Below are 20913 nucleotides of genomic sequence, written 5' to 3'. Positions count from 1 at the left end.
TTAAATAGCAAGTGCTGAGAGCTTAGACCGAAGGGAGGCCTTATTTCAACTGCACACTCACAAAATGACTGCGTTTGGTTCATTAACTTCCTACCCCTTGTTTTATCTTATGTGATTCTCTTGTGCTTTAATATGTGTGATGTGTAAGAAAACAAGTTAAACACTAATGAAATGTCATTGAGTTTGGAATCCTGAACCTGCTTTATAATTATGTTAACTTTGCTTTATGATTGAATAAAGCTGCCATTATGGAAAGACACAACTCATGTGTGCACCTTTATAGTGTGCTCATGACACCCCAGGACTCTTGACTTCCATCCAAAATGCTTCCCAATTAAAATTCAATGAATGTTTGCTGAGACCTAACTACTAAAATGGACAAAGCACACGAGGGTGGATGTGGGGTGGTGACAGTTTAGATGACAAAAGGAAAAAATAGCTTTTGAACTTTGAAGAATTGCAAGTTGACATCAGATCAGAAAAGTGATATGCTTCTCAATGTTTTGCAATTTTTTATATGGAGGTGAAACTATCATACTGGGGGCCAGGGGTAGGGATGGGGTGGACTTTTGTTGTTAATTTGGAGACTGACCCTAGAAAGTGACAACTGCATATATCTTTTATGACAGCGATTAGTAATAGTGGAAACTATGCTTTAATGAAGCATATAATGTGTAGGGTCTGAATAAAGGTATTGAATTCCTGGGAGAAATCCATTTCAAGAAGATTTTTTTTTTGGTTGTTTACTTCAAGAACCATAATAATTCCACTTATTTTCCGAACATTAAGGGGAAAAAAGGCAGTTGGCATTTTCTCCTCAAGGGCTGCTCAGGCTGCAGAGCAGAAATGATCCATGCACTATTGGGTATTTTGAAAATAAGCCATTAATTGAGGCACTATTTTATTTCCATTGTTTTTGGCAGACTTCCATGTTATGACCAAAACCAAACAAAACCAAAAAAAACCCCTAAAGAACTGTTAAGTCATTTGTACAAAGGAGATATTAAAAACATGTGTTTCAAAATAGCTAGTAATCTCAAAATAACTAGATGGAAACTATAGTGGAAAAAAAAAGATTTCTCCCAATTAGGGAGAAAACCCTAAAAAGAATATTAACTAGAAATGTGCAGATGGTAAGATTAAATATTGTACATAGTGCTTCCCAAATTTTATACATACAGTATGAACACAATGCCTGTCAACACCCCTCTCCCAGATATTTTAATTTTGACAATGGATTCTAAAACATATGAATTAAATGTCTGAAAAGAGTCAATACAATTTAGAATAAGGGGAAGTTGCCTTTCCAGTTATTCAAATATAAGATACTGTAACATATGAGATATATTTCTAATACAAACTTCAGTCATTTGATCTACATGATTCTGGAGCTTGAATAAGTCAATAAAATAAAATATAGAAGGACAATATGGCAGATTAGGTTCACAGAGAAACCCCTCCATATGTAGCCACCTTGAAAAATGGGCTAAAACACAGGTTTATAATTTCTAATGTATGATTAAGTTGGTGGAAAGTAAAAATTTTTTGGAGGCAGAAATGACAAGGCATGCTCATATAAGTTTGGAACTAGGATGAGCTCAGCTCAAATGGCATGGAAAAGCTTCAATCTAAAAATGTTGTTTAAAGTGTGCTTGGACTGGTAGTGCTAGGCAGAAGCAAATGCAGGTGCTATTTGTAGAAATGCACTTTTGATCCAGGCACAAAGGATTCCCTGTGATAAACTTACAGAAGTATGAACTGACAATTTTTTTAAATCACTAAATACACAGGAAAACAAGCCACTATGAATGAAAATCAACCCTGCCAAAACCTATGAAATCAGACCAATATACATTGGAATTAGACAAAATATAAAATAAGTGTCTTGAACATATTTAAAAGCTAAAAGTATTTAAAATATATTAAGGGAAACAGGAACAATCAAATTGGCCAGGACTAAAAGAAAATAAGTTATAGAAATTAAAAATAGAAAACCTCAGAAACAGTGGATGAGTTAAACTCTCATGAGAGTAGCCACAGCTGCAGAAAAAATTAGTGAATGGGAAATTACTTAGAATGCAACATAGAAAAGCACTACCCATCTCCAGAAAAATAATACTCAAATGACATTATAGCACAAACAGTCCTATGGAAGCAAACTGCACAGCTTTGACAAAGTATGTGTTCAGCCCAACTGTGCAAACAATGAGGCACTGAGAGAAACTCATTACTATTGAAGAATATTGCTTTTAACTCCTCCAACCTTGAATGTTCTTTGTCAAATACTCATAAATGAAAGTTAAGAGCACCAGGTAGGGGAAATAGGAACTGAAATCACTGCTGCTTGTCCTTCCTTTACTAATTTGATTAGAAAGCATTTAAAACTATGATTAAAAATTTATGCTTGCTTCAATGCATCTTTTCTCTCAGTGTGTATTTAGGAAAAGTTTTAGTGATAATTTGTTCTTATTATTTCTAACAATAGCAATTTCAGAAGTAAGATTTTCCTGTTAGTGCCACAGGAATTCTGAATAATTGATCAAACTTTAAAATGAGAATAACTATCTTTTTTAATTGCTTAATTTTTGTCATTTTTTTCTTGTTTTTAGCTTGTCATTCATCTATTGGTGGCCATTTAAATTATTTCTACTTTTACACTATTATAAACAATGTTTTAAGGAACTTCTTAATTAACAAAATTAGTATCTTAAGTCAAAAGAAATGCTCATGGAAAGAAATACAGAGAAACAAAAAATGCATAAAAATATCTAAAATCCCACTTGTTTGGAAATAGCTAATGCTTTGTGGGCATGTTTGTGAATGTGTATGTATAAATATAAATCATTCAGATTACACAAGTAATTACATTCATTTATAAAACTTAGATGGTACTATACATGTTTTCTGAATTAAACTTTAGAAATAATTACTGTACCTAAAATTATAAAAATTATGAAAATAGTTCAAAGAACACACACATACACATAAATACATGAAATCTGGACAAAAGGTATATAGATACATACATGTATCTATATATCCTTTATTCATATTTTTACCTATTATTAACACTTTACCCCATTAATTTATCATTTGTTTTTCCTCTCTTTCCTTCCATCTATATCTACATCTATAAATCTTTGTGGTATGGTTTCTTGATAACCTTTTCATTTCTTTATTTTATTAAAATTATTCTGTTTAGGCTATTTCTACTGAGGTTGATTCTAATAACCACATTTTCCTAAGAAATTATATCATTTAGGTTTTCAAGTTTATTTGAATGTTTTATTTTTATTTCCTCTGCATTATTAGTCATTCCTCCTAGTATTTCTCATTTTTTCTATTTGTGTTTTCTTCCTCCACCTTAAATAAATTGACCAGGGATTTGTTGTTTTGTTAATTTTTCAAAGGACCAGAATTTTATTTTTTAATGTGCTATTTTTCTATTCACCTCACTAATTTCTGCTTTTATCTTTATCATTTCTTCCCTTGTGCTCTCTTTTGGTTTATTTTGCTGTTATTTTTCTAGTTTGATTTAGGACTTTAAGTTCACTTATGTTCATTCTTTCATTTTTATTGATATAGATGTTAAGGCTACATATTTTTTTCTACTGCTTTATATAGATTCTGATATATAGTGTTTTCACTATCATTGTCTTTCAGGAATTGCTTCTGTTTGTAGTTCCCTTTCAACACAGAATTATGTAACAGGTCCTTAAATTTCCAGGTAGAAGAGTTTTCTTATTTTTCAATTTTGTTTTTAATTTCACTTGGAATTGGTATCAGAGTGTTATTTTAAATATTTCTACCTTATAGAAACTACTGTTTTCTTTGTGCCCTAAATATTCTTTATTATGAAATTTCCATTTGCCTTTGAAAGGAAGGTATATTCCCTAATATCAGGGTGTTAGTGATACATATGTAATATCTCCAAAAGATTTATCTCATTGATTGCACAGCAATTAAAATGAACTAGAGGACAGCAATTTTTTAAGTGAGACTCATACACATAATTGTGAACAAAGAAGGGCAGACATACTATCAGTGTTAAGTAGGTGAGCTTTCATTCTGCTAATTAGAATCTGTGCTAGGGATCTGATGGCAACCGAGGTTGCCAAGCTTTTTTGGCCCTCCAAAACACTAGGACACAAGTCATTGGGATGCTGGGACCTGCCCAGGGGTGTGGCCCCAAAATTATTTTGACTGGATCCAGAAATAAATCTCAAATCAGACAATTAATTGATGTAACCTTGTAGGTGGTCCTTTTTACCCAAAACACACTCAGTGGTTGCAACTGATCCTGCTGAATGTATCACGGGAATACTAGCATACCTCATCTTGTGCTTTGCTTTATTGCACGTCACAGGTATTGGTTTTGGGTGTTTTTTTTTTTAACAAACTGAAGGTTATAGCAGCTGAGTCCAGCAAACCTATCATTTTTTCCAACACCATTTGCTTACTTCATATCTCTGTGTCACATTTTGGTAATTCTGACAATATTTCACTTTTTCATTATTATATTTGAATTGCTGAAATCACATAAAACTTTAATGGATTAGGGATTGCTTTTTATGGATGAGCAAGGAGAGTGGGTTTCTTGAGATGAAATCTACTCCTTGTGAAGATGCTGTAAAGATTACTGAAATGACAATCAGGGATTTAGAATATAAAATAAATTTAGTTGATACTGTAGCAGCAGTGTTTGAGGTTTCAGAGGACTGACTCCAATTTTGAAAGAAGTTCTACTAGGTAAAATGCTATCAAGAGAAGAGAAATAGTTTATTAAAGGAATAATTAATCAATACAGCAAATTTCATTGTTGCCTTATTTTAAGAAATTGCCACACTCAACCTGACCAGTCAGTAGCCATCAACATCGAGGCAAAACTACACCAACAAAAAGATTATGACTTGCTGAAAGCTCAGATGATGGTTAGCATTTTTTAGCAATAAAGTATTTTTTAATTCACATATGTACATTGCCTTTTTAAACACAATGGGATTGCACACTATAATGTAAACGTAACTTTTATATATACGGGAAACAAAAAAATTAACATTTGACTCACTTTGTTTTGATATTTGCTTTATTGCAGTGGTCTGGAACCAAACCTGCAATATCTCTGTGGTATGCCTATAGATGTTTTAAATTCCCAGGGGAGCACACACTTTAGACAGACAGTAGGAGTTCTAAATGTGGCAATTCCACAGGACACCTCCTATTTGGATAGAATGCTTAATTATAAGGTTGCGGATGGAGGAGAGGAGATTAAGACAGGCTGACACATAACAAATAATTAGCCTTTTCACTCTTTTTCCTCCCATGCCTCCCTCTGGGAGACCAGGCTACTGGTATTTGCAAATGGCAAAAAGAGTAGGACTAAGAGCTGGAAGACTCTAATCTGGTACTTTGTGTATTGCACAATTATCTCACTGGATTTGGAAGGGTATGGATATCAATAAACTGGCCACGGATATGAGGTCACAACTGCCATGGTAGTCTTTTGGCATGGCTCACATGTTGGAATGGGAGATGTTCTAGAATGGTACAGTGTGTAAAAGGAAGAAATGGTTGAGCCATCTAGGGATGAAAATGTCCAGATGGTGTTGATTACACATAGGATTGGAAAAAGGATGAAGGGTTTGCTCAGGGACTCATCACACCATTCATATCACTGTGGAAAGAGAACAGCAATGCTGGTAGAGAACACCTGAGTCTGGCAGGTCAGGGGTAGAGGAGGGACCATTAACTGCTCTTACATTAAATGTCTCTGGAAGTATGCAAGGAAAAGGATGAAGATAGGAATATGTTTTTACTCTTGTAATTACAGGATTTTGAACCATGGGACTATTTTACATATTTTAAAACTATTAAAAACTTAAAAATTTAAAAATTAACATTCTCAGCCATAAAGCTAGGGTGCTTTCTAGTAAGGATCTAGACTATGAAAACATGGTAAAAACAAGTTAGATTTTCTTTTAATAGTGCTAAACACATTAATCCATACTGTTTTCTAGTATGAAAATGGTTTTAGGAATGTATATGTACAAGAATAGGGCAAGCTATTAAGTTAACTTTATTTTTATTTAATATAACTGATGTAGTTACCAGACAAATATATCTTAATGTAACAAAAAGTTATAATTGATGTTCATTATCTATAATATAAAGAATTTCAACATTTTAGTATAGCCAAAGACAATATTTGAATTTTACCCATTTCTGAAATGTAAAATGCACAATTATAATATCCATACTACAGGTCTTACGATTTTAAAGTTTTAGCTAAAACATGAGTCTCTGTAGATAAAAGCAAGAATTCTCCTATACCTAAAACAAATAAAATGTGTTACTAATAAAGTGCCACTGGATTAGACAATGCCATTTCAACTATTTCCTTTTTGGAGAGAACACAGGTACATAATAGTATGGAACTAGTCATTTTCATTACACTAGCATAGAACTAGTAATTTGCATTATATTTTATAACAAGCACAAGAGTGCTTATTTATTAGGTATTAACCATAATAATTCCTCTCAAGAAAGATCATAACTATGACTTAAGACAAGCTGTACAGTCATCACTGAATATAGTTTAATGTCTAGAGTTTTTAAAAAATACAATCTCAAACTAAGATAAATCTAAGTCTACAAATGCCAAGAAATAGTTTTAGGGACTTCATATAAATAAAAGAACCTTTCTCTCAATTGTAAAATAGGGGTTTCACCCAATTCTAAGGCGAGAGGAAGAGTGGTGGTTGGTAAAGTTTGGCAACAAGTATGTTTCTAGCAGGTGAAAGCCTGATATGCATTGTTATAAGATGCATCTTTCACATAAGGAAAACATGCTAATTAGATGTAGGCAGCACTTTTCAGGCACTTGACCTCACTTGGTACTTAAGTTGATGTCCAGATGTATACTTAATGGAGAAACATTACACAGTGACTTCAAGTCATGTTCTCACAGAACATCTGTGTTCCATAAGCTAAATCCAAATGTTCCCTGCTAAAATCAAATAATGATGCCATATATCCAATTCAGGGAAAAAAATTTAATAGATTAAAGTTAATAGATTGAATTTTCTCAATTTTAAGATTTTTCCACAATAAATTTTTCATAGCCTTTGTTGTCTATTACTTGTCTGAATGCTAGGAGAAAAAAAGGCTTAAAAACTATAAAATATTATGCCTAAGTCAGAAAATTTTAAACTGTTTATCAGTTCAGTACAACATACTGTTTATGGAAATATGCTTATAGTTTGCTCTTATACTGCTTAAGAGCCACATTTTCTCATAGTAAATTTGTTTCCAGTTCATATTATAGAATTCAGTATGTAAACATTTTCATGTACACAAAAGAGCATTATGAATTTGTGATCTGTTGTCCCTAAATATGTTTGAGAACAACTACATCTTTGTCTGGCTCTAAAAACTATCTTTGGGGTCCACGCCAAAGGAATGCTTTCAGATACATCATTAAGGTTTGAGTTCTAAGATAAGACTACCAAATTCTATTCTAAAATGAAAAAAATATGGCAAGATTCCAGTATAGATGTTACCAATGTTCCCATTTTTTTCTTTAATGCTTAGCATATAGGTTAAGTATGTTGATATTAAGGATTTTTTTATTTGCATGTATCATTGTATTACAATTTGGGAAAATTTTGCAATATACTTTCAGGCAGTTAGCTTTAAAATAATGCAACTTCAGCTCTTAGCACAAACAGCCCTGAGAACAATGCATTCAAATTACAGCTCAACTAGAAATAATCTAATTGAGAAACTTTAAAGTTACAAAAACAAATTCTGGAAAAGTTGTAAATTAAAAAAAAAAAGTTACCAACATTTGAGGCACTACCAGACTACAGTACTTTTAAGAGTTGGAAGGACTTTGTAAAAAGAATAAACATACAAAGCTATGTGTGCATATGCACACACTCACATTGTGCTATAATGAAAAATTGTGTCCCCAAATTTTATAGCCTAAACATTTTATTATAGCATCTCCTATTAAAGATATCATGCTCTGGCTGCAGGAGAGTTTTGGTAATCATTATAAAGCATTGGTACAGAATTTTGTACCATAAACGGTTAACGGATTCAAGAGCTTGGTTAGCAACAATTTCAAGTGACAGACAGCCCTTGGTCGGGAGAATGAAAGAAACATCATAATTATGTTTATGATGCAAATGCTAAGTCAAAGTAGCAATGGTGTGATCTATTTCAGAGGGTATACAACTTTGTAGTAGCAAATAAGATATAACAAAGTCTTCACAGTAGAAATAAAATACTTTGCTCTAGAAACAAATATTCCATTTGTTAATATTGTATATAAATTGGTGAAATGCCTGCAGACAAAAATGGTGTATCATTGTATAATCTATCAACAGGACAGTCTACACTCTATACATGGTAACCTGTGATATTTAACATTTGCTACAAAAAAGTACAACAAATACTAGGAGTGAACTTTTAATATTTCTGATGTCAAAAAAGAATGAAGTCACTTCTGTTCTATGTTAAAAAATATGTTTACCTGCTTCCTTTTAATATAATTTATAAAGCTTTACTAAAGGAAATATTTTATTCTAGAGAAACATGTATTGACTTATGTGAAAATAAACAGTCCCATATCTTTAAAATCTATACTTATAATTATATATCAGAAGAGTATTTACACTTCATTATCGTACTTAAAATATTTATGCATAAAAGCTTTTGCCATTCGTATGAAGATAGAGATGCATTATTATAATTTACATATGCTTACCTCACAATTGAACATGTATTTATGTGAAGTTTGACAAGTTAGGAACAACAACAAGGGCATGCTAATCCAGAATTCATAGTAAACTAGAACACTAATACGGTTAACCGGGGTCATATGAGTGACCAGCAAGTAGCACAGATTGAGAACTTCCCGGGATTCCTGTGGGTAACAATGCAACCAGCAACAAGTAAAACACACAGTACAGAGTACTAAAAAACTAGAGCAGTATGTAGTAGATATTTAAACGGAATACTGGAAAGAATTTAGCCTAATTCCTAATTGTGCTTTAGATGGGCAAAAGCTAAAATGTTACACTAAAATTATTAACTACAATCTCAGTATTTCTTGTGCTTTAGAATTCTCCTTGCATTTCTTGTTTCTTTTCCAAATGGGTTTGCTGAGGCCAATACAAGATTTAAAAATGTACACAAATTAAGTAACTAAAACCTTTGGGATCTTCTATTCCTAATGCTATATTCAGTCACTGATTAGGTCAGTTACAGCATCGTATGTGTTTTCCTCTAGATAATAGAAACAAAGGCTTTTCAGAGATCAAGGGATGATGGGAAAGGTCCCATACTCAGTCTTAGAGAATGAAGGTATTACTGAAGTAGTGATTTTGTTCTAAGTTTCATTTCAATATGATTGTTATTAAGTCAAAGGTCCTCACAAACCCTGTGACCATGTCCAGAGTCCTGGAAATAAGATATATATGATCCAAAAGACTAAAGAGAAATGTAGCTGTGTCTCCAAAAACAGTTTTTAAAATAATTTGGTTTGTAGAATTCTTTCCTAGTTATGTTTCGTACCAGTAACTGAATTAAGTACATAACAATCAGAAAAAATACATGTACTTCTTAAAATAAGTAAAATAATACTTATCACATAAAGTAACTCTTCTTCCATGATTTACTTTCATTTCACTTTAGAAAAAGTGTACATAAATTTAACAAATGTTCCAAATCAATTTAAAGTAAGAATTTCCAGTTTTTGTCTGACAACTAAATATTTTAATGTCAAAAAAAAAAATCTCCTTAAAAATGGTTGGAAAGGAGGGACTACTATAAATACCAACAATTTATTCAATATAAGTAATAAAAAGCACTGCATAGTACCCTAGAAAGCAGGTCACTCCTTTAAATACAGAGAGAGAACAAAAGGAAAAAGCAAAAACATAACTAGAAAGAAACTTCCCATTTTTATGCCGATTACACAGGCCTCCAGTAAAGACCAATAGCTCTAACCAACCCCTGTGCCACTGTCCCTTGCAGACTCCTTTACAATCTGACTAGCTAAGAATAGTCACCCGACAGTTCAAGGCCTCTCTGTCAACCACAAGCAGGTATCAAAATCACTACATAGAAGGTTATGTTTAGTCCTCCAACAATTTGGCAAAGAAAAGTATGACTGAGGTAATACAGGTGGCTGCACATGCCTACTAAGATAACCGACACTTTTTGATAACATTATTTCTGTTTAAGGATTTGTGCTTGCCACACACAGGCTGAAGCTGTGACAATTCCAATCCATAATCTACTTATTCTATATTAAGTCTGAAATTATTACAGAACAATTCAACTTAAATGTGGTACTTCAATACCACTAGATGCTACATTGTCTGATTTAAAACCCTGGTTTATTATCAACTAAAATTCAGGAATGATTTGCTCAGACAAATCATATCTGCTAACGCCATCTTATCTGTTTCTTGGACTCACTGAAAACCACAAGAAAGTTATAAGGAAGACACCTACAAAATTAAAAAAAACCCAGAATTACACAGCTTGATTATTTTAAATTACCAATTGCCTGCAAAACTAACTCAGTACAATTATTTCAAAACAATTAAAAAAGAAATGAGGTTGCTTATGAAGGCCATAGCTTTGGTGACAACTTAGAACCAAACTTTAGATCTGTGGTTGATCCAGACCTAAACATTTGCTCATGCCTGATGTTCCCATTTATTTGCAGGGCTTTATGGCTACAGCATATTCTTCACTCATTGCACACATAACAGACACCTAGAAGGGAAAAATGCAGACAAAAAGTTATTCAGAAAGCAATACATATATAAGATATATTTAATTTATTATATACTGGATATTTGTGGATATTTTATACACATTGACTTTGGAAAGAGGTATCCTAAGTCCAGATAATCTACTTTCTTTACAGTTTTCTGAAGTAAAATTTCTCAAATTGTGGTTTTTAAGATAACTTCCAGGGAACAGGGAGAAAAGAGCTATAAATGCCTCAATACTTATTATTAGATATTATACTTCTGGGAGTTATAACGGGGTAAATCACCTTCACGCTTTAGTAGTCCCATAACATCCTTTCTCATACTTAATAGCTCATATGCTCATCTTCAAAACAAATTTGGGGCTGGCAGTGTCTATCTAGCAAAAAGTGAACTTTGATATTTTCTTTGGTAATGGGTCTCTAAGGGTATCATGGGAAAACTATCTTATAGAGATCATTCTCAATTTCAGCAGTATTTAAGAACTACATTTCATAGCTGGCATTTTTTGCTAACTAGATTAGGCCAAAGTTTTTATAAAAAGCAATCTTCCCATAGGTCTTTACCTGTACATCTTCACCTGCATTGTATTTTCCTTCTATTTCTTTACCTAGTTCACCTTCTGGCAGCTTAAGATCCTCACGAACTTCACCAGTTTCTGTCAGCAGGGAAAGGTAACCATCCTGAATGCATATTAGCTATTAAAAGAAATTATATCATTTGCACTGATTAGACTATATTCACTCTTTGTAATATTTACATAGTTAAGTTGCAATCCACATTAATTTGTACAGCTACACAGTAATACATTAATATACTCTTAGAGCTTAAAGATGCTAAACATACAAAAGTATAAAAGATGTATAGACGAAAAGTGTAAGTTCACTTCTTCCTGCACACCACCTTCCCCCAAATCTATATACATAGTATGTCCTGAAGAATTCACATTTATGTACACAATACAAATATAGTTGCTTTAAAAAAAATAAATGGGAATCTAAAGTGATTCCCTTTCCAAGGGGCCTGCTCGTGCCCCTCTTTAGGAAAGTATCAACTTGGAATAAATCTGGCATGCCTTAGGTTGTTGGGGGAGAGGGGACGTTTGTTCCCTTTGCCTTCCTTTGGCTACCTACAGATATACTTCAATCCCTTCTGGATAGATTGTGCCCTCTTCTCATTCACACGCTGAAGGTGTCCTCTCCCTTAGGACAGGATTGATGGGTAGCAGGTTTCTTTAATCACCAACTATGACCTTCCCACCAAAGGGTAAAACTATATCTACAGAATTGGTCGTGGTGGATGACTTGGCTGTAAGGGTGTGGCCATTAACATGGTGACAGAAGATGACAAGAAAACTCTTCAAGACATCGACACCTTCTACAACACCTCCATTGAGGAGATGCCCCTCAATGTTGTTGACCTCATCTGAGGGGCTGCCCTGCTATCTAGCCCTACCCAGGGTTCAGTCCATGGGGGCTGAAGAGAAGTAGGAGTGGGGAGGGAAGGGAGCCATGGGATGGACATCTTGTCATTTTTTTTCTTTGAATAAATGTACTTTGAGACAAAAGAACAAAAATAAATGGGACATTACAGGTATTTTTCAGCAAGTTGTTTTCACTTAACAATATGTCTTAGAAATCTTTCCAACTTGGAAACTATGGACCTACTTTAGTCTCTTTAACCACTTCACAACTGCATAGATAGATTGTAACTGATTTAACTGTTTTCCCATTAATGGGCATAAAGTTAATTTTAGTTTTCTATGATTACAATGTGTTTTATAATTTGATTATGAACAAATTTCAGTGGAAAACTTTTGGTCTTCAGTTCACTACTAACAACATTAGATTTTTTAAAAGACAAACACTAGCTTGTTGATGATATTAATGAGACAAACCCAGTCTAACCTTCAAAAAGGCACAGTTTTGATATCACTCAATTTTTTTTAATTATAGGAATGAGGAAATGGCCAGGCCGTACTCATTTATTCTCAAAGCATGTACACCATCAGTATGCCTATAATTCTAACAGATTTTATAAAAGGCAGTTGTTCAGAACATTGACAAACACAAAAGGGGTCAAAGATATCATCCTTACCTCCCTATAATTACTATGACATAACACAAGCATACTATAGAGATAGTTTTCAAAGCTCTCTTCTATGGCACTACCAACCAAATCTGGCTATGGCTTTCCACAGATACCCCAACAAGAGATTTCAGCTTTTGCATATGTCTAAAATCTCAAAAACAAAAAACCACCCTACAAAGCAACCACAAATACTTTTAATTCATCTTTACACCACTCAAACATTTGTAATGTGGTTGGTAGAGGAGTGAGAAACAAGCAGGTTGAGGCAGAAGTGTGGTTTTTTTTGATCATACCAATCTTTGTATACACTACAAAGTGATCACAATAAGTCTAGTTACCATCTGTCACCATACAATTGACCCCCTTTACCCATTTCACTCATCTCCCACCTCCCTCCTTTCTAATAACCAACTACTAATCTGCTCTATAAGTTTTGTTTTGCTTTTGTTCACTTGTTTTTTACATTTCATGTGTAAGTGAAATCATATAATACTATTTATCTTTCTCTCTCTGACTTACTTCACTTAGCATAATACATTCAAGTACCATCCAGGTTGTTGGAAATGTCAGCATTTCCTTTTTGATGGCTGAGTAGTAGTCTACTGTGTATGTATGTATGTATGTATGTATATATGATGTATGATATATATATACATATATATATATATATATATATCTCACATCTTCTTTATCCATTTGTCGATTAATGGACATTTAGATTGTTTCCATATCTTGGCTATTGTAAATAATGCTGCAATGAACTTCTGGGTGCATATATCTTTTGAAATTAGTGTTTACATTTTCTTCATATAAATACCCAGAAGTGATATACCAGGATCATATGGTAGTTCTACTTTTATTTTTTGAGGAACCTCCATATTGTTTTCCATAGTGGCTGCACCAATTTACATTCCCAGAAACAGTGCATGAAGGTTCTTTTTCTCCAGATCTTCTCCAACACTCGTTACTTTTTGTCTTTTTGATAATAGCCATTCTAACAGGTATGAGGTGATATCTCATTGTGATTTTAATTTGAATTTCCCTGGCAATTAGTGATGTTGAATTTCTTCTCCTGTACCTGTTGGCCATCTGTATCTCTTCTTTGGAAAAATGTCTATTTAAATCCTCTGCCCATTTTTAAAACAAATTGCTTGCAGTTTTTTTTTTTTGCTATTGAGTTGAATTCTTTATATATTTTGGATATTATTGGATATGTGTTTTGCAAATATTTTCTCCCATTCAGTAGACAGCCCTTTCATCTTCTTGATGGTTTCCTTTGCTGTACAGAAGCTTCTTAGTTTGAGGCAGTCCCACTTGTTTATTTTTGCTTTTGTTGCCTTTGCTTTTGGTGTCAGATCCAAAAACTTATTGCCAAGACCAATGTCAAGAAGCTTACCACCAATGTTTTCTTCAATGGTTTCAGGTCTTACATTCAAGTCTTTAACCCATTTTGAGTTAATTTTTGTGTATGGTGCAATATAGTCTAGTTTCATTCTTTTGCATGTGGCTGTCCAGTTTTCCCAACACCATTTATTGTATAATTTTAAACAATTAGCTGCAGGCTTACAAGATAGATCTTTTTGATTTTGGCCCTTTTAGCAATTCCCTGAAGTAGAACTTGTCTATTTCAAGAATTAAAAGTTCCATTGTCAGTGACTGAAACATAAAAGCCAAATAATAATACTGATACTTGGTATTTATTTATATAATGGTGGTTTTTATTTCTAAAGAGTTAAGAATTCATGAGTTAAACTGTGGGATGAAAGAAAAAGCATTTCAAATAAAAAATGTATAGACAATATAAAACATCTAGTAAAACAACATATTTTAAAAATTAAACATCTTATTAAAATAAATTGCTATGTGAAATAAAATTAAAATTTTCAAAAATAAAACTATAGAAAAATAGAATTAAATAATGAAAATTATTTTATCTTCTTACATAAATTATTTAAAAATTTTCAGATATACAGAAAAGTTGCAAAAATAATACATCAAAATCCCGTATCTTTTCCCCAGACTCACCCACTGTTAACATTTAACTACATGTGAATTTTTTTCTTTCTGTGTATAGGAATACATAAAATACATACAAGATACATTCTTATTCTTTTCTTCTTTTTACTGAACCATTTGAGAGTATGTTTTAAACATCATGACTCTTTAGCAATAAATACTTCAGTGTATTTTCCTAAGAAAGACAAACTCTTATATAATCAGCTTATTTTTCAAAATTAAAAAATACAGTATTGCTAAAATATTATTTAATATATAGTCCATTCAAATTTGCCAATTGTTCCAATATTGTCTTTGATAGAAACTTTTTCCTCCCAACTCCAGGTTCATACCTTGTATTTATTTGGTGTGGATAGGTGCATGAAGACCACCACAGCACAATAAATATCACTGAAAAGGCTCACAGAGCTAAATTTTTTAAATGAACAGAAATAAGTATTATAGGCTGACTTGATAACAAAGAGGTGTGCTTACTGAGTACTTACTGTGCAAGGCACTGCTCTAAGTAATAACTAATTAAACCTCACAATGATCCCATGAGGAGTTTATTATTCCTATTCTCATTTTATAAATAAAGAAAAAAAGGTGAGAGGTTAAGTAACTTGCCAACTAAGGTCACATAATTAGTAAGTGTTAAAGTAAGGATTGGGACCCAGCCTGTCTGGCTTGAGTCATTCTCTTATCCATGATACAGTGTAGACTGCATACCAAAGGCTGAGTCGGGATAAGGCAAGCAAAGCACTAATTTTGAGTGCATAATTTAAGGTGGCACCAAAAAAATTCATCAGTGATCAAACAAATATTTTAAAATTAGAATCAATGCAAAAATTCCATGATGAACAAAATATCAAAATTTTAAATAAAGGCAGAATTTGAGTTACTGATTTTTCCTTTTTGCCTAAGGCTCCTTATGTGACTTGACACTGTTAGTGGTCCTGTTTTTATTTAAAATCTTGTGCTCACTTACCTCATTCCCCTATACCCTGCTATATCCCTAAATGAAACCCAAACCAAATTTTTCCTTTATGTTAAATCTTGAGCTCCAATCAATGATTAATTTGATCATAGTAATAATTACTGATGAATCACTGATACTATCTTTCTGAAACACTCAAAGACAAAAGCGTTCTATATTGAATGCATATTAATGTATATAATGAATATTGAACATTCAAAGCATTCACATGTCAAGGATGAAAACAGAAATCCATTTTTGGCACAAGAAAAGTGTATGCTTAGCCTTATGCATTTAACAAATGTTTATTGAGCACCCACTATAAGCCATGTCTAAATAAGGTCATCCAGGTAGAAAGTGACAGAACTAGATCCAAACCCAATTGCCTGACTAAAAAATACCCATATGCTATTATTATAATAAGACAACTCAAATTTCTACAAAGACTCCAAAGCAACCTAGAAAACATAAGTGGGAAAGTGAAAATACAAAACTGCTTACTAGATCAAAACTATGTAAAAATATTTTTACACGTGGACAAAGAGTAAAAGGAAATCATATGTTAATTGCAGTTGATGATAACATGCTTGAAAAATTATATAACACAATAAAAGGTAAGAAATAGTAAGAAATCAGTTTAAAATGAATAAAAAAAAATCTAAGTGTCACACTTATATTTTTCATTGTGTAAAACGAACAGAAAAGAATTCTATGTATGGTATGCTTAACAGTGAGATTGAAGACTTACAAGAAAGACTTTAGTTATGATTAATCTGAGCTCCCACATCCTATGAGGTTAATGGTTTGGTTACCACCAATACTCCAAAACAACAAAATGCTATCATTAAACATGACCTATCCAAATGCATAATTGGAACTACAAGTTGGAAGTCTATACCTATAATTCAACTAAAGGTCACAGCATGGTCACTGAATGTAAATAGAACAATTACATAGTTTTGCATTTTCTTAACCACATGTAGTGGCCATATACTTTCTTTATATTAATGGCTTTCAACTTACTTCCCTATTTAAGAATACCAAATTCTGATTCACATTCATTAATACACAAACTTGGTTGGTGGAACATGAATTCCAATGATTTCTTAAAAGTCTTAGGTTTGAGAAGTAAAAAGAAATAAAACATCCAGGAGGGAGTTATCTAAATTGGAAGTATTTTACAACAAACTGAATAGCAGTTTCACTAAACATTGAACTTATTCAGTCACAATATGCAATCATGTGGTCTGAGAAATAATAAGACATATCCAACTTTTTAAAAACGCAAAAATGTTAAAAAAAAAAAAAAACCCCAGCAAATTAGCCATAATTCTAGATGAGGTTCAAGGGTTAAATATCACTATTTTTCCAATTTCTAAGATAGGTGGTGCCTAATATTTGGTTAGAAAAATCTACAAAACTACTACCAGGTTTTGTTAAATTACAGTTGATAGTAGAATGTATTTGCAACTTTAAGAAACAAAGCAGCATTTTAAAGGAAGTTAGTACTCACTTGATAATCATTTCTCTTAATATTTGGAACATCCATGTTGTGAGTAGAAGGGCAAATATCTTCATATTTTTTGCCAGTGAAAATATCAATTCCAACAAGGTGAACCTAACAAAGAAGGGAGAACAGGAAACCTGCTTAATCTTTGCCAAGTATATCACTCATTATATACAAGAGCACAATACCAAAGCTGATCATGATAGATTCTTTCTCTTTCCAAGGTCATCTAATTTTATTTTCTTAAAAAAAAAATGCAGTGGTCATAGAATTGAGAAGCAGTGAACAACTAAACAATTTCATGACATATCAAGACCCAATATCATACACAGCCCAGTAATTCAATTATAAGAGTGCATAAGAGAAATGAAGTTGTGTTAGAACAGGTTTTCTCATCTGTAAACTGGATATTCCAAGTCACTAGGATTCAGGTAATTTTCAATTACCAGCTAATGAAACATTATAAAGGCCCCAAAAGGAAACGCTACCTTTCAGTATTCAAAGCAATAGCTGGTCACCGCGAAATTGTGGTAAGAAAAAAATGTAATTATTACAAACAAAGTTATAAATATGGAAATCTCATGTTCTGTACTGGAATGCAAATGATCAAAATCCCAACGCAAAGCGAGATCTGGAAGGGCACTTACCTTGGCATGACCGTGCTTTCCAGTTTTGGAAGTTGACATCTCCACTATTTTGCATGGTCGTCCTTTGAGAACCACGAAGCCGTTTTTGCGCAGGGCCGAGCACTGCATAGGGTAAGTGCTGGAAGCCCCAGCATCTCCAGTAGTGAAATCAATTTCATCCGCCATGGTGGGCTGGGGAGATGGTAGCTTTTCCGAGGGAACTACGCAAAAAGTTTGTGTTTGCTTTTTAGCAACGGGAACGCAGGCAGGGAAACATCGCATTTCGAACAGGTTACGTACCAAGCATCATGGATCAATAGATTTTTTTCATTTATAAAACACCCACCCAAGAATAGTGGGCACTTTCTAACTCCGGCCTCCTTATAAACTTTTCTAACCATTGGTGGGGAGGTGGGGAGATGGGGAGGGAAGTCGCAGATGAGCTCGCTGGGGGTGGGGGATATACCCGCCCTGGGCACTCACCCGCGCTGGAGGCAGCAAATCCTGACCCCCATTGTCCCACCGCAAGAAGAGCCGGCGACCTTTCCGCATCGCGCCGCGCCACCCGGCCCTCCGCCGCCGCCCTTATCCCACTGCGGGGGACCCAGCCCAGGCCGCACGTCCCCGTGAAGGATGGGGATAACGGGACCTGGCCAACAGCACCTGGCCCTCGGGCAGCGGGCTTGCACTCCGCCCTCCAAGCTGCGGCGCCGTCGCCCCGGCCTCTCAGGCGCCCCCTTGTCCTGCCGGCATCCCCGGCCCGGCCGGGCCCGGCCCCGCATGGGCCTGAGCGCTGGCGGGTCCCGCGCTCGCCTCCGTTCCCCCATCCATCCTTCCTCCTTCCCTCGTTCAGGACTCAGCTCTGGCCGCCTTCTCCCACCGCCTTCTCCGGCCCTGCCTCGCTTTGGTCCCGGCCCCACCAGCTTTTCCCCTGTCTTCACCTTTCAGCAGGGGAAGAGATCCTCTCGCCTGCGCACCGGCGCCGGTCCCCTACAGCTGCAGCGGCGGCAGCGGTGGCGGCCCCGGCAGTTCCAAGAGACGGGGCGGGGCCGCCACACTTTCCACACCCCGGCCTCCCCGCCCTTTCCCGCCCCCACCTCAGCCCCACTTCCGGGATAGGTCCCGGCGCGTCACAGGCACCGCCCTCTCGGGCTACCATTGGTTACAAGGTTCATGAGGCCCCGCCCAGTCACGTGAAGCGCGCCCTGGCAACCCCACGTGCTGCGGATTAGTGCATTTCCGGCGTGAAGAGCACTTTCTGGAGTCCTGTTGCCGAGGGTGAACTCAATGGTAAGGAAACTTGCTACCTCAAACTTTTGGGTTTCGTTGCACTCTGGTCCCAGTCGAAGTTAAAACGAGAACCAAACCACGCCCTTGGTGGCCCTTGCCTTCAGGTGCCTGGTGGTTGTCACGTGACTGTTGTCAGGACACTGGAGGCCAGCGAATTCAATGGGTGTCCTGCGTGGTTACGGAGGGAACTTTGGGGTCGAACTTCTGGCGCAGGTTGGTGGTCGAAACCACACTTGTTCCTCGAGGAAGAGCCCAAGTGCAGTATTTTATTACCGGCTCAGCCCCACCGACTCACGGCACCCCAGACATCCGTGAGATTCTGGCAGTAATTGCCACTGGGTGTCTGGGCAGGGTCAGCAGTGCCCTCAGGGGTGGGAACTGCTTAGACATCCCAGAACCAAACAGCAGCGTGAAATGACCCAGCCCATTCCTCACACTAGGCTGTTGTGGAGTTGGAGGTGAATGGGTGTCCGACTCCTACCGCATAATCCTGTCCAGAAACTCAGACCAGTCCAGTTCTGACAAACTTGGCTCTTCTTTCCTCTTGGCGCTGGCATTCCTTTGAGTTTGAGGTATTTTCATAATCCATTAGAGCAGTTGGTTGTCTTCATAATCGACCAGGAGCCAATAGAGACTTGACTAGGATTAAGGACCAAGGTTCTTAAAAGAAATCCATTCCATAATGCACTACATTCTACTTTGGAGAGGTGACCTACACTCCCCAGTTTATGTGTTCCTGTAATTTTGTATTGCTGTCTCATGAATAGTTAGTCCCCTTTCTCACATTACTATGTGGCTCTACCGTTTGCACAGATATTTCATACATGTGGAATTTAACCTTTATAATAAGCAAGAGAACGCCCATAAACTGAATTCAGCCCGTAGCTAATATTTGAAAGAGTCAAATTAGAACCCTGGTTCATGAGTCCACTTTGCTTTTCCTTATACCACCTAACTTTTCCCTGTCTAATGTTATTAGAATGATTGCTAGCATTTATGTGAGTGGGTAGGGCATTAAATGTTTTATGTGCATTATTCCTTTAATCTTAACTGTTACTCTTTTTTTAACCTCAAGTTTATTAAGTTATAATTTATACAAAGTAAAATTAACCCTTTTTAGTTCTGTGAGTTTTAAAAAACATAGGCAGGTATGTAACTACCACAATAATCAAAGAATATTTGCCTCATTCCAAAAGTTTCCTCCTGCCTCTTTGTGGCCATCCCCTCCCCCCACACCCAGCCCCTGGCAACCATTAACAACTACTGTTTTATCTACATTTTTAATTGTGAGAAAAAAGCAGAGAAGAGTAATTTGCCCCAAATCACACAGCTGGCAAATCAGAGAGCCAAGATTGAACTCTAGGCAGTTTGGCTCCACAATCACTGGTTTTTTTCATTACTGCATTTGCATAAGATTTGGATTTGGAATCAAATGATCTGGCTTTGTTCATTCAACAAATACAGTCAATTCTAGTGAAGTTGCTGGAATACTGAATCAGCAAATACTGACCCATTGCTCCTAAGGGAAATGCAGAGTTAGGTTCCTGTGAGCCTCTGGTCACAACATTTTTGTCAACTGACCAATTTATAATTTTATGTATGTTTTAGTTTAAGAACACCTTATTTAATATATATTGA

At 35.3% G+C, this 20913-nt stretch overlaps 1 protein-coding gene and 1 non-coding gene across 3 annotated transcripts; one reads left to right on the top strand and one right to left on the bottom strand.

Annotated features, from left to right (window-relative positions):
• Nucleotides 1-4829: 4829 nt before the first annotated feature.
• EIF5A2 (eukaryotic translation initiation factor 5A2) lies at nt 4830-19056 on the bottom strand. Of its 2 annotated transcripts, none has more exons than XM_032407222.1 (5): nt 18927-19056; nt 18007-18206; nt 17366-17470; nt 11357-11488; nt 4830-10791 (listed from the first exon to the last, which is right to left on the bottom strand). In XM_032407222.1, the coding sequence occupies exons 2-5, from the start codon at nt 18169-18171 to the stop codon at nt 10732-10734; spliced, it is 462 nt and encodes a 153-aa protein (XP_032263113.1). In that variant the 5' UTR covers nt 18172-18206; nt 18927-19056; the 3' UTR covers nt 4830-10731. The 2 variants fall into 2 exon arrangements, with proteins under 2 accessions (XP_032263113.1, XP_032263114.1); XM_032407223.1 differs by having other exon boundaries at nt 10664-10791; nt 11401-11488.
• On the top strand, nt 11786-11927 carry LOC116634185. Its single transcript, XR_004299890.1, has one exon. It is a non-coding gene; the product is annotated as a small nucleolar RNA SNORA67 (small nucleolar RNA).
• Nucleotides 19057-20913: the final 1857 nt, after the last annotated feature.

This window comes from Phoca vitulina, unplaced genomic scaffold, assembly GCF_004348235.1.
Source record: "Phoca vitulina isolate PV1807 unplaced genomic scaffold, GSC_HSeal_1.0 scaffold8, whole genome shotgun sequence".
NCBI classification, from domain to species: domain Eukaryota; kingdom Metazoa; phylum Chordata; class Mammalia; order Carnivora; family Phocidae; genus Phoca; species Phoca vitulina.
The sequence above is the reverse complement of the archived record's forward strand: the minus strand, read 5'-3'. Positions and strand labels throughout refer to the sequence as shown.

Coding starts and splice junctions, on each gene's coding strand:
- EIF5A2 (XM_032407222.1), bottom strand. CDS start 18,171: ATGGCGGATGAAATTGATTTCACTACTGGAGATGCTGGGGCTTCCAGC. Junction 17,471..18,006: donor GAAAGCACGGTCATGCCAAG/GTAAGTGCCCTT, acceptor CTTCTTTGTTAG/GTTCACCTTGTTGGAATTGA. Junction 11,489..17,365: donor TTAAGAGAAATGATTATCAA/GTGAGTACTAAC, acceptor TTCTTTTAATAG/CTAATATGCATTCAGGATGG.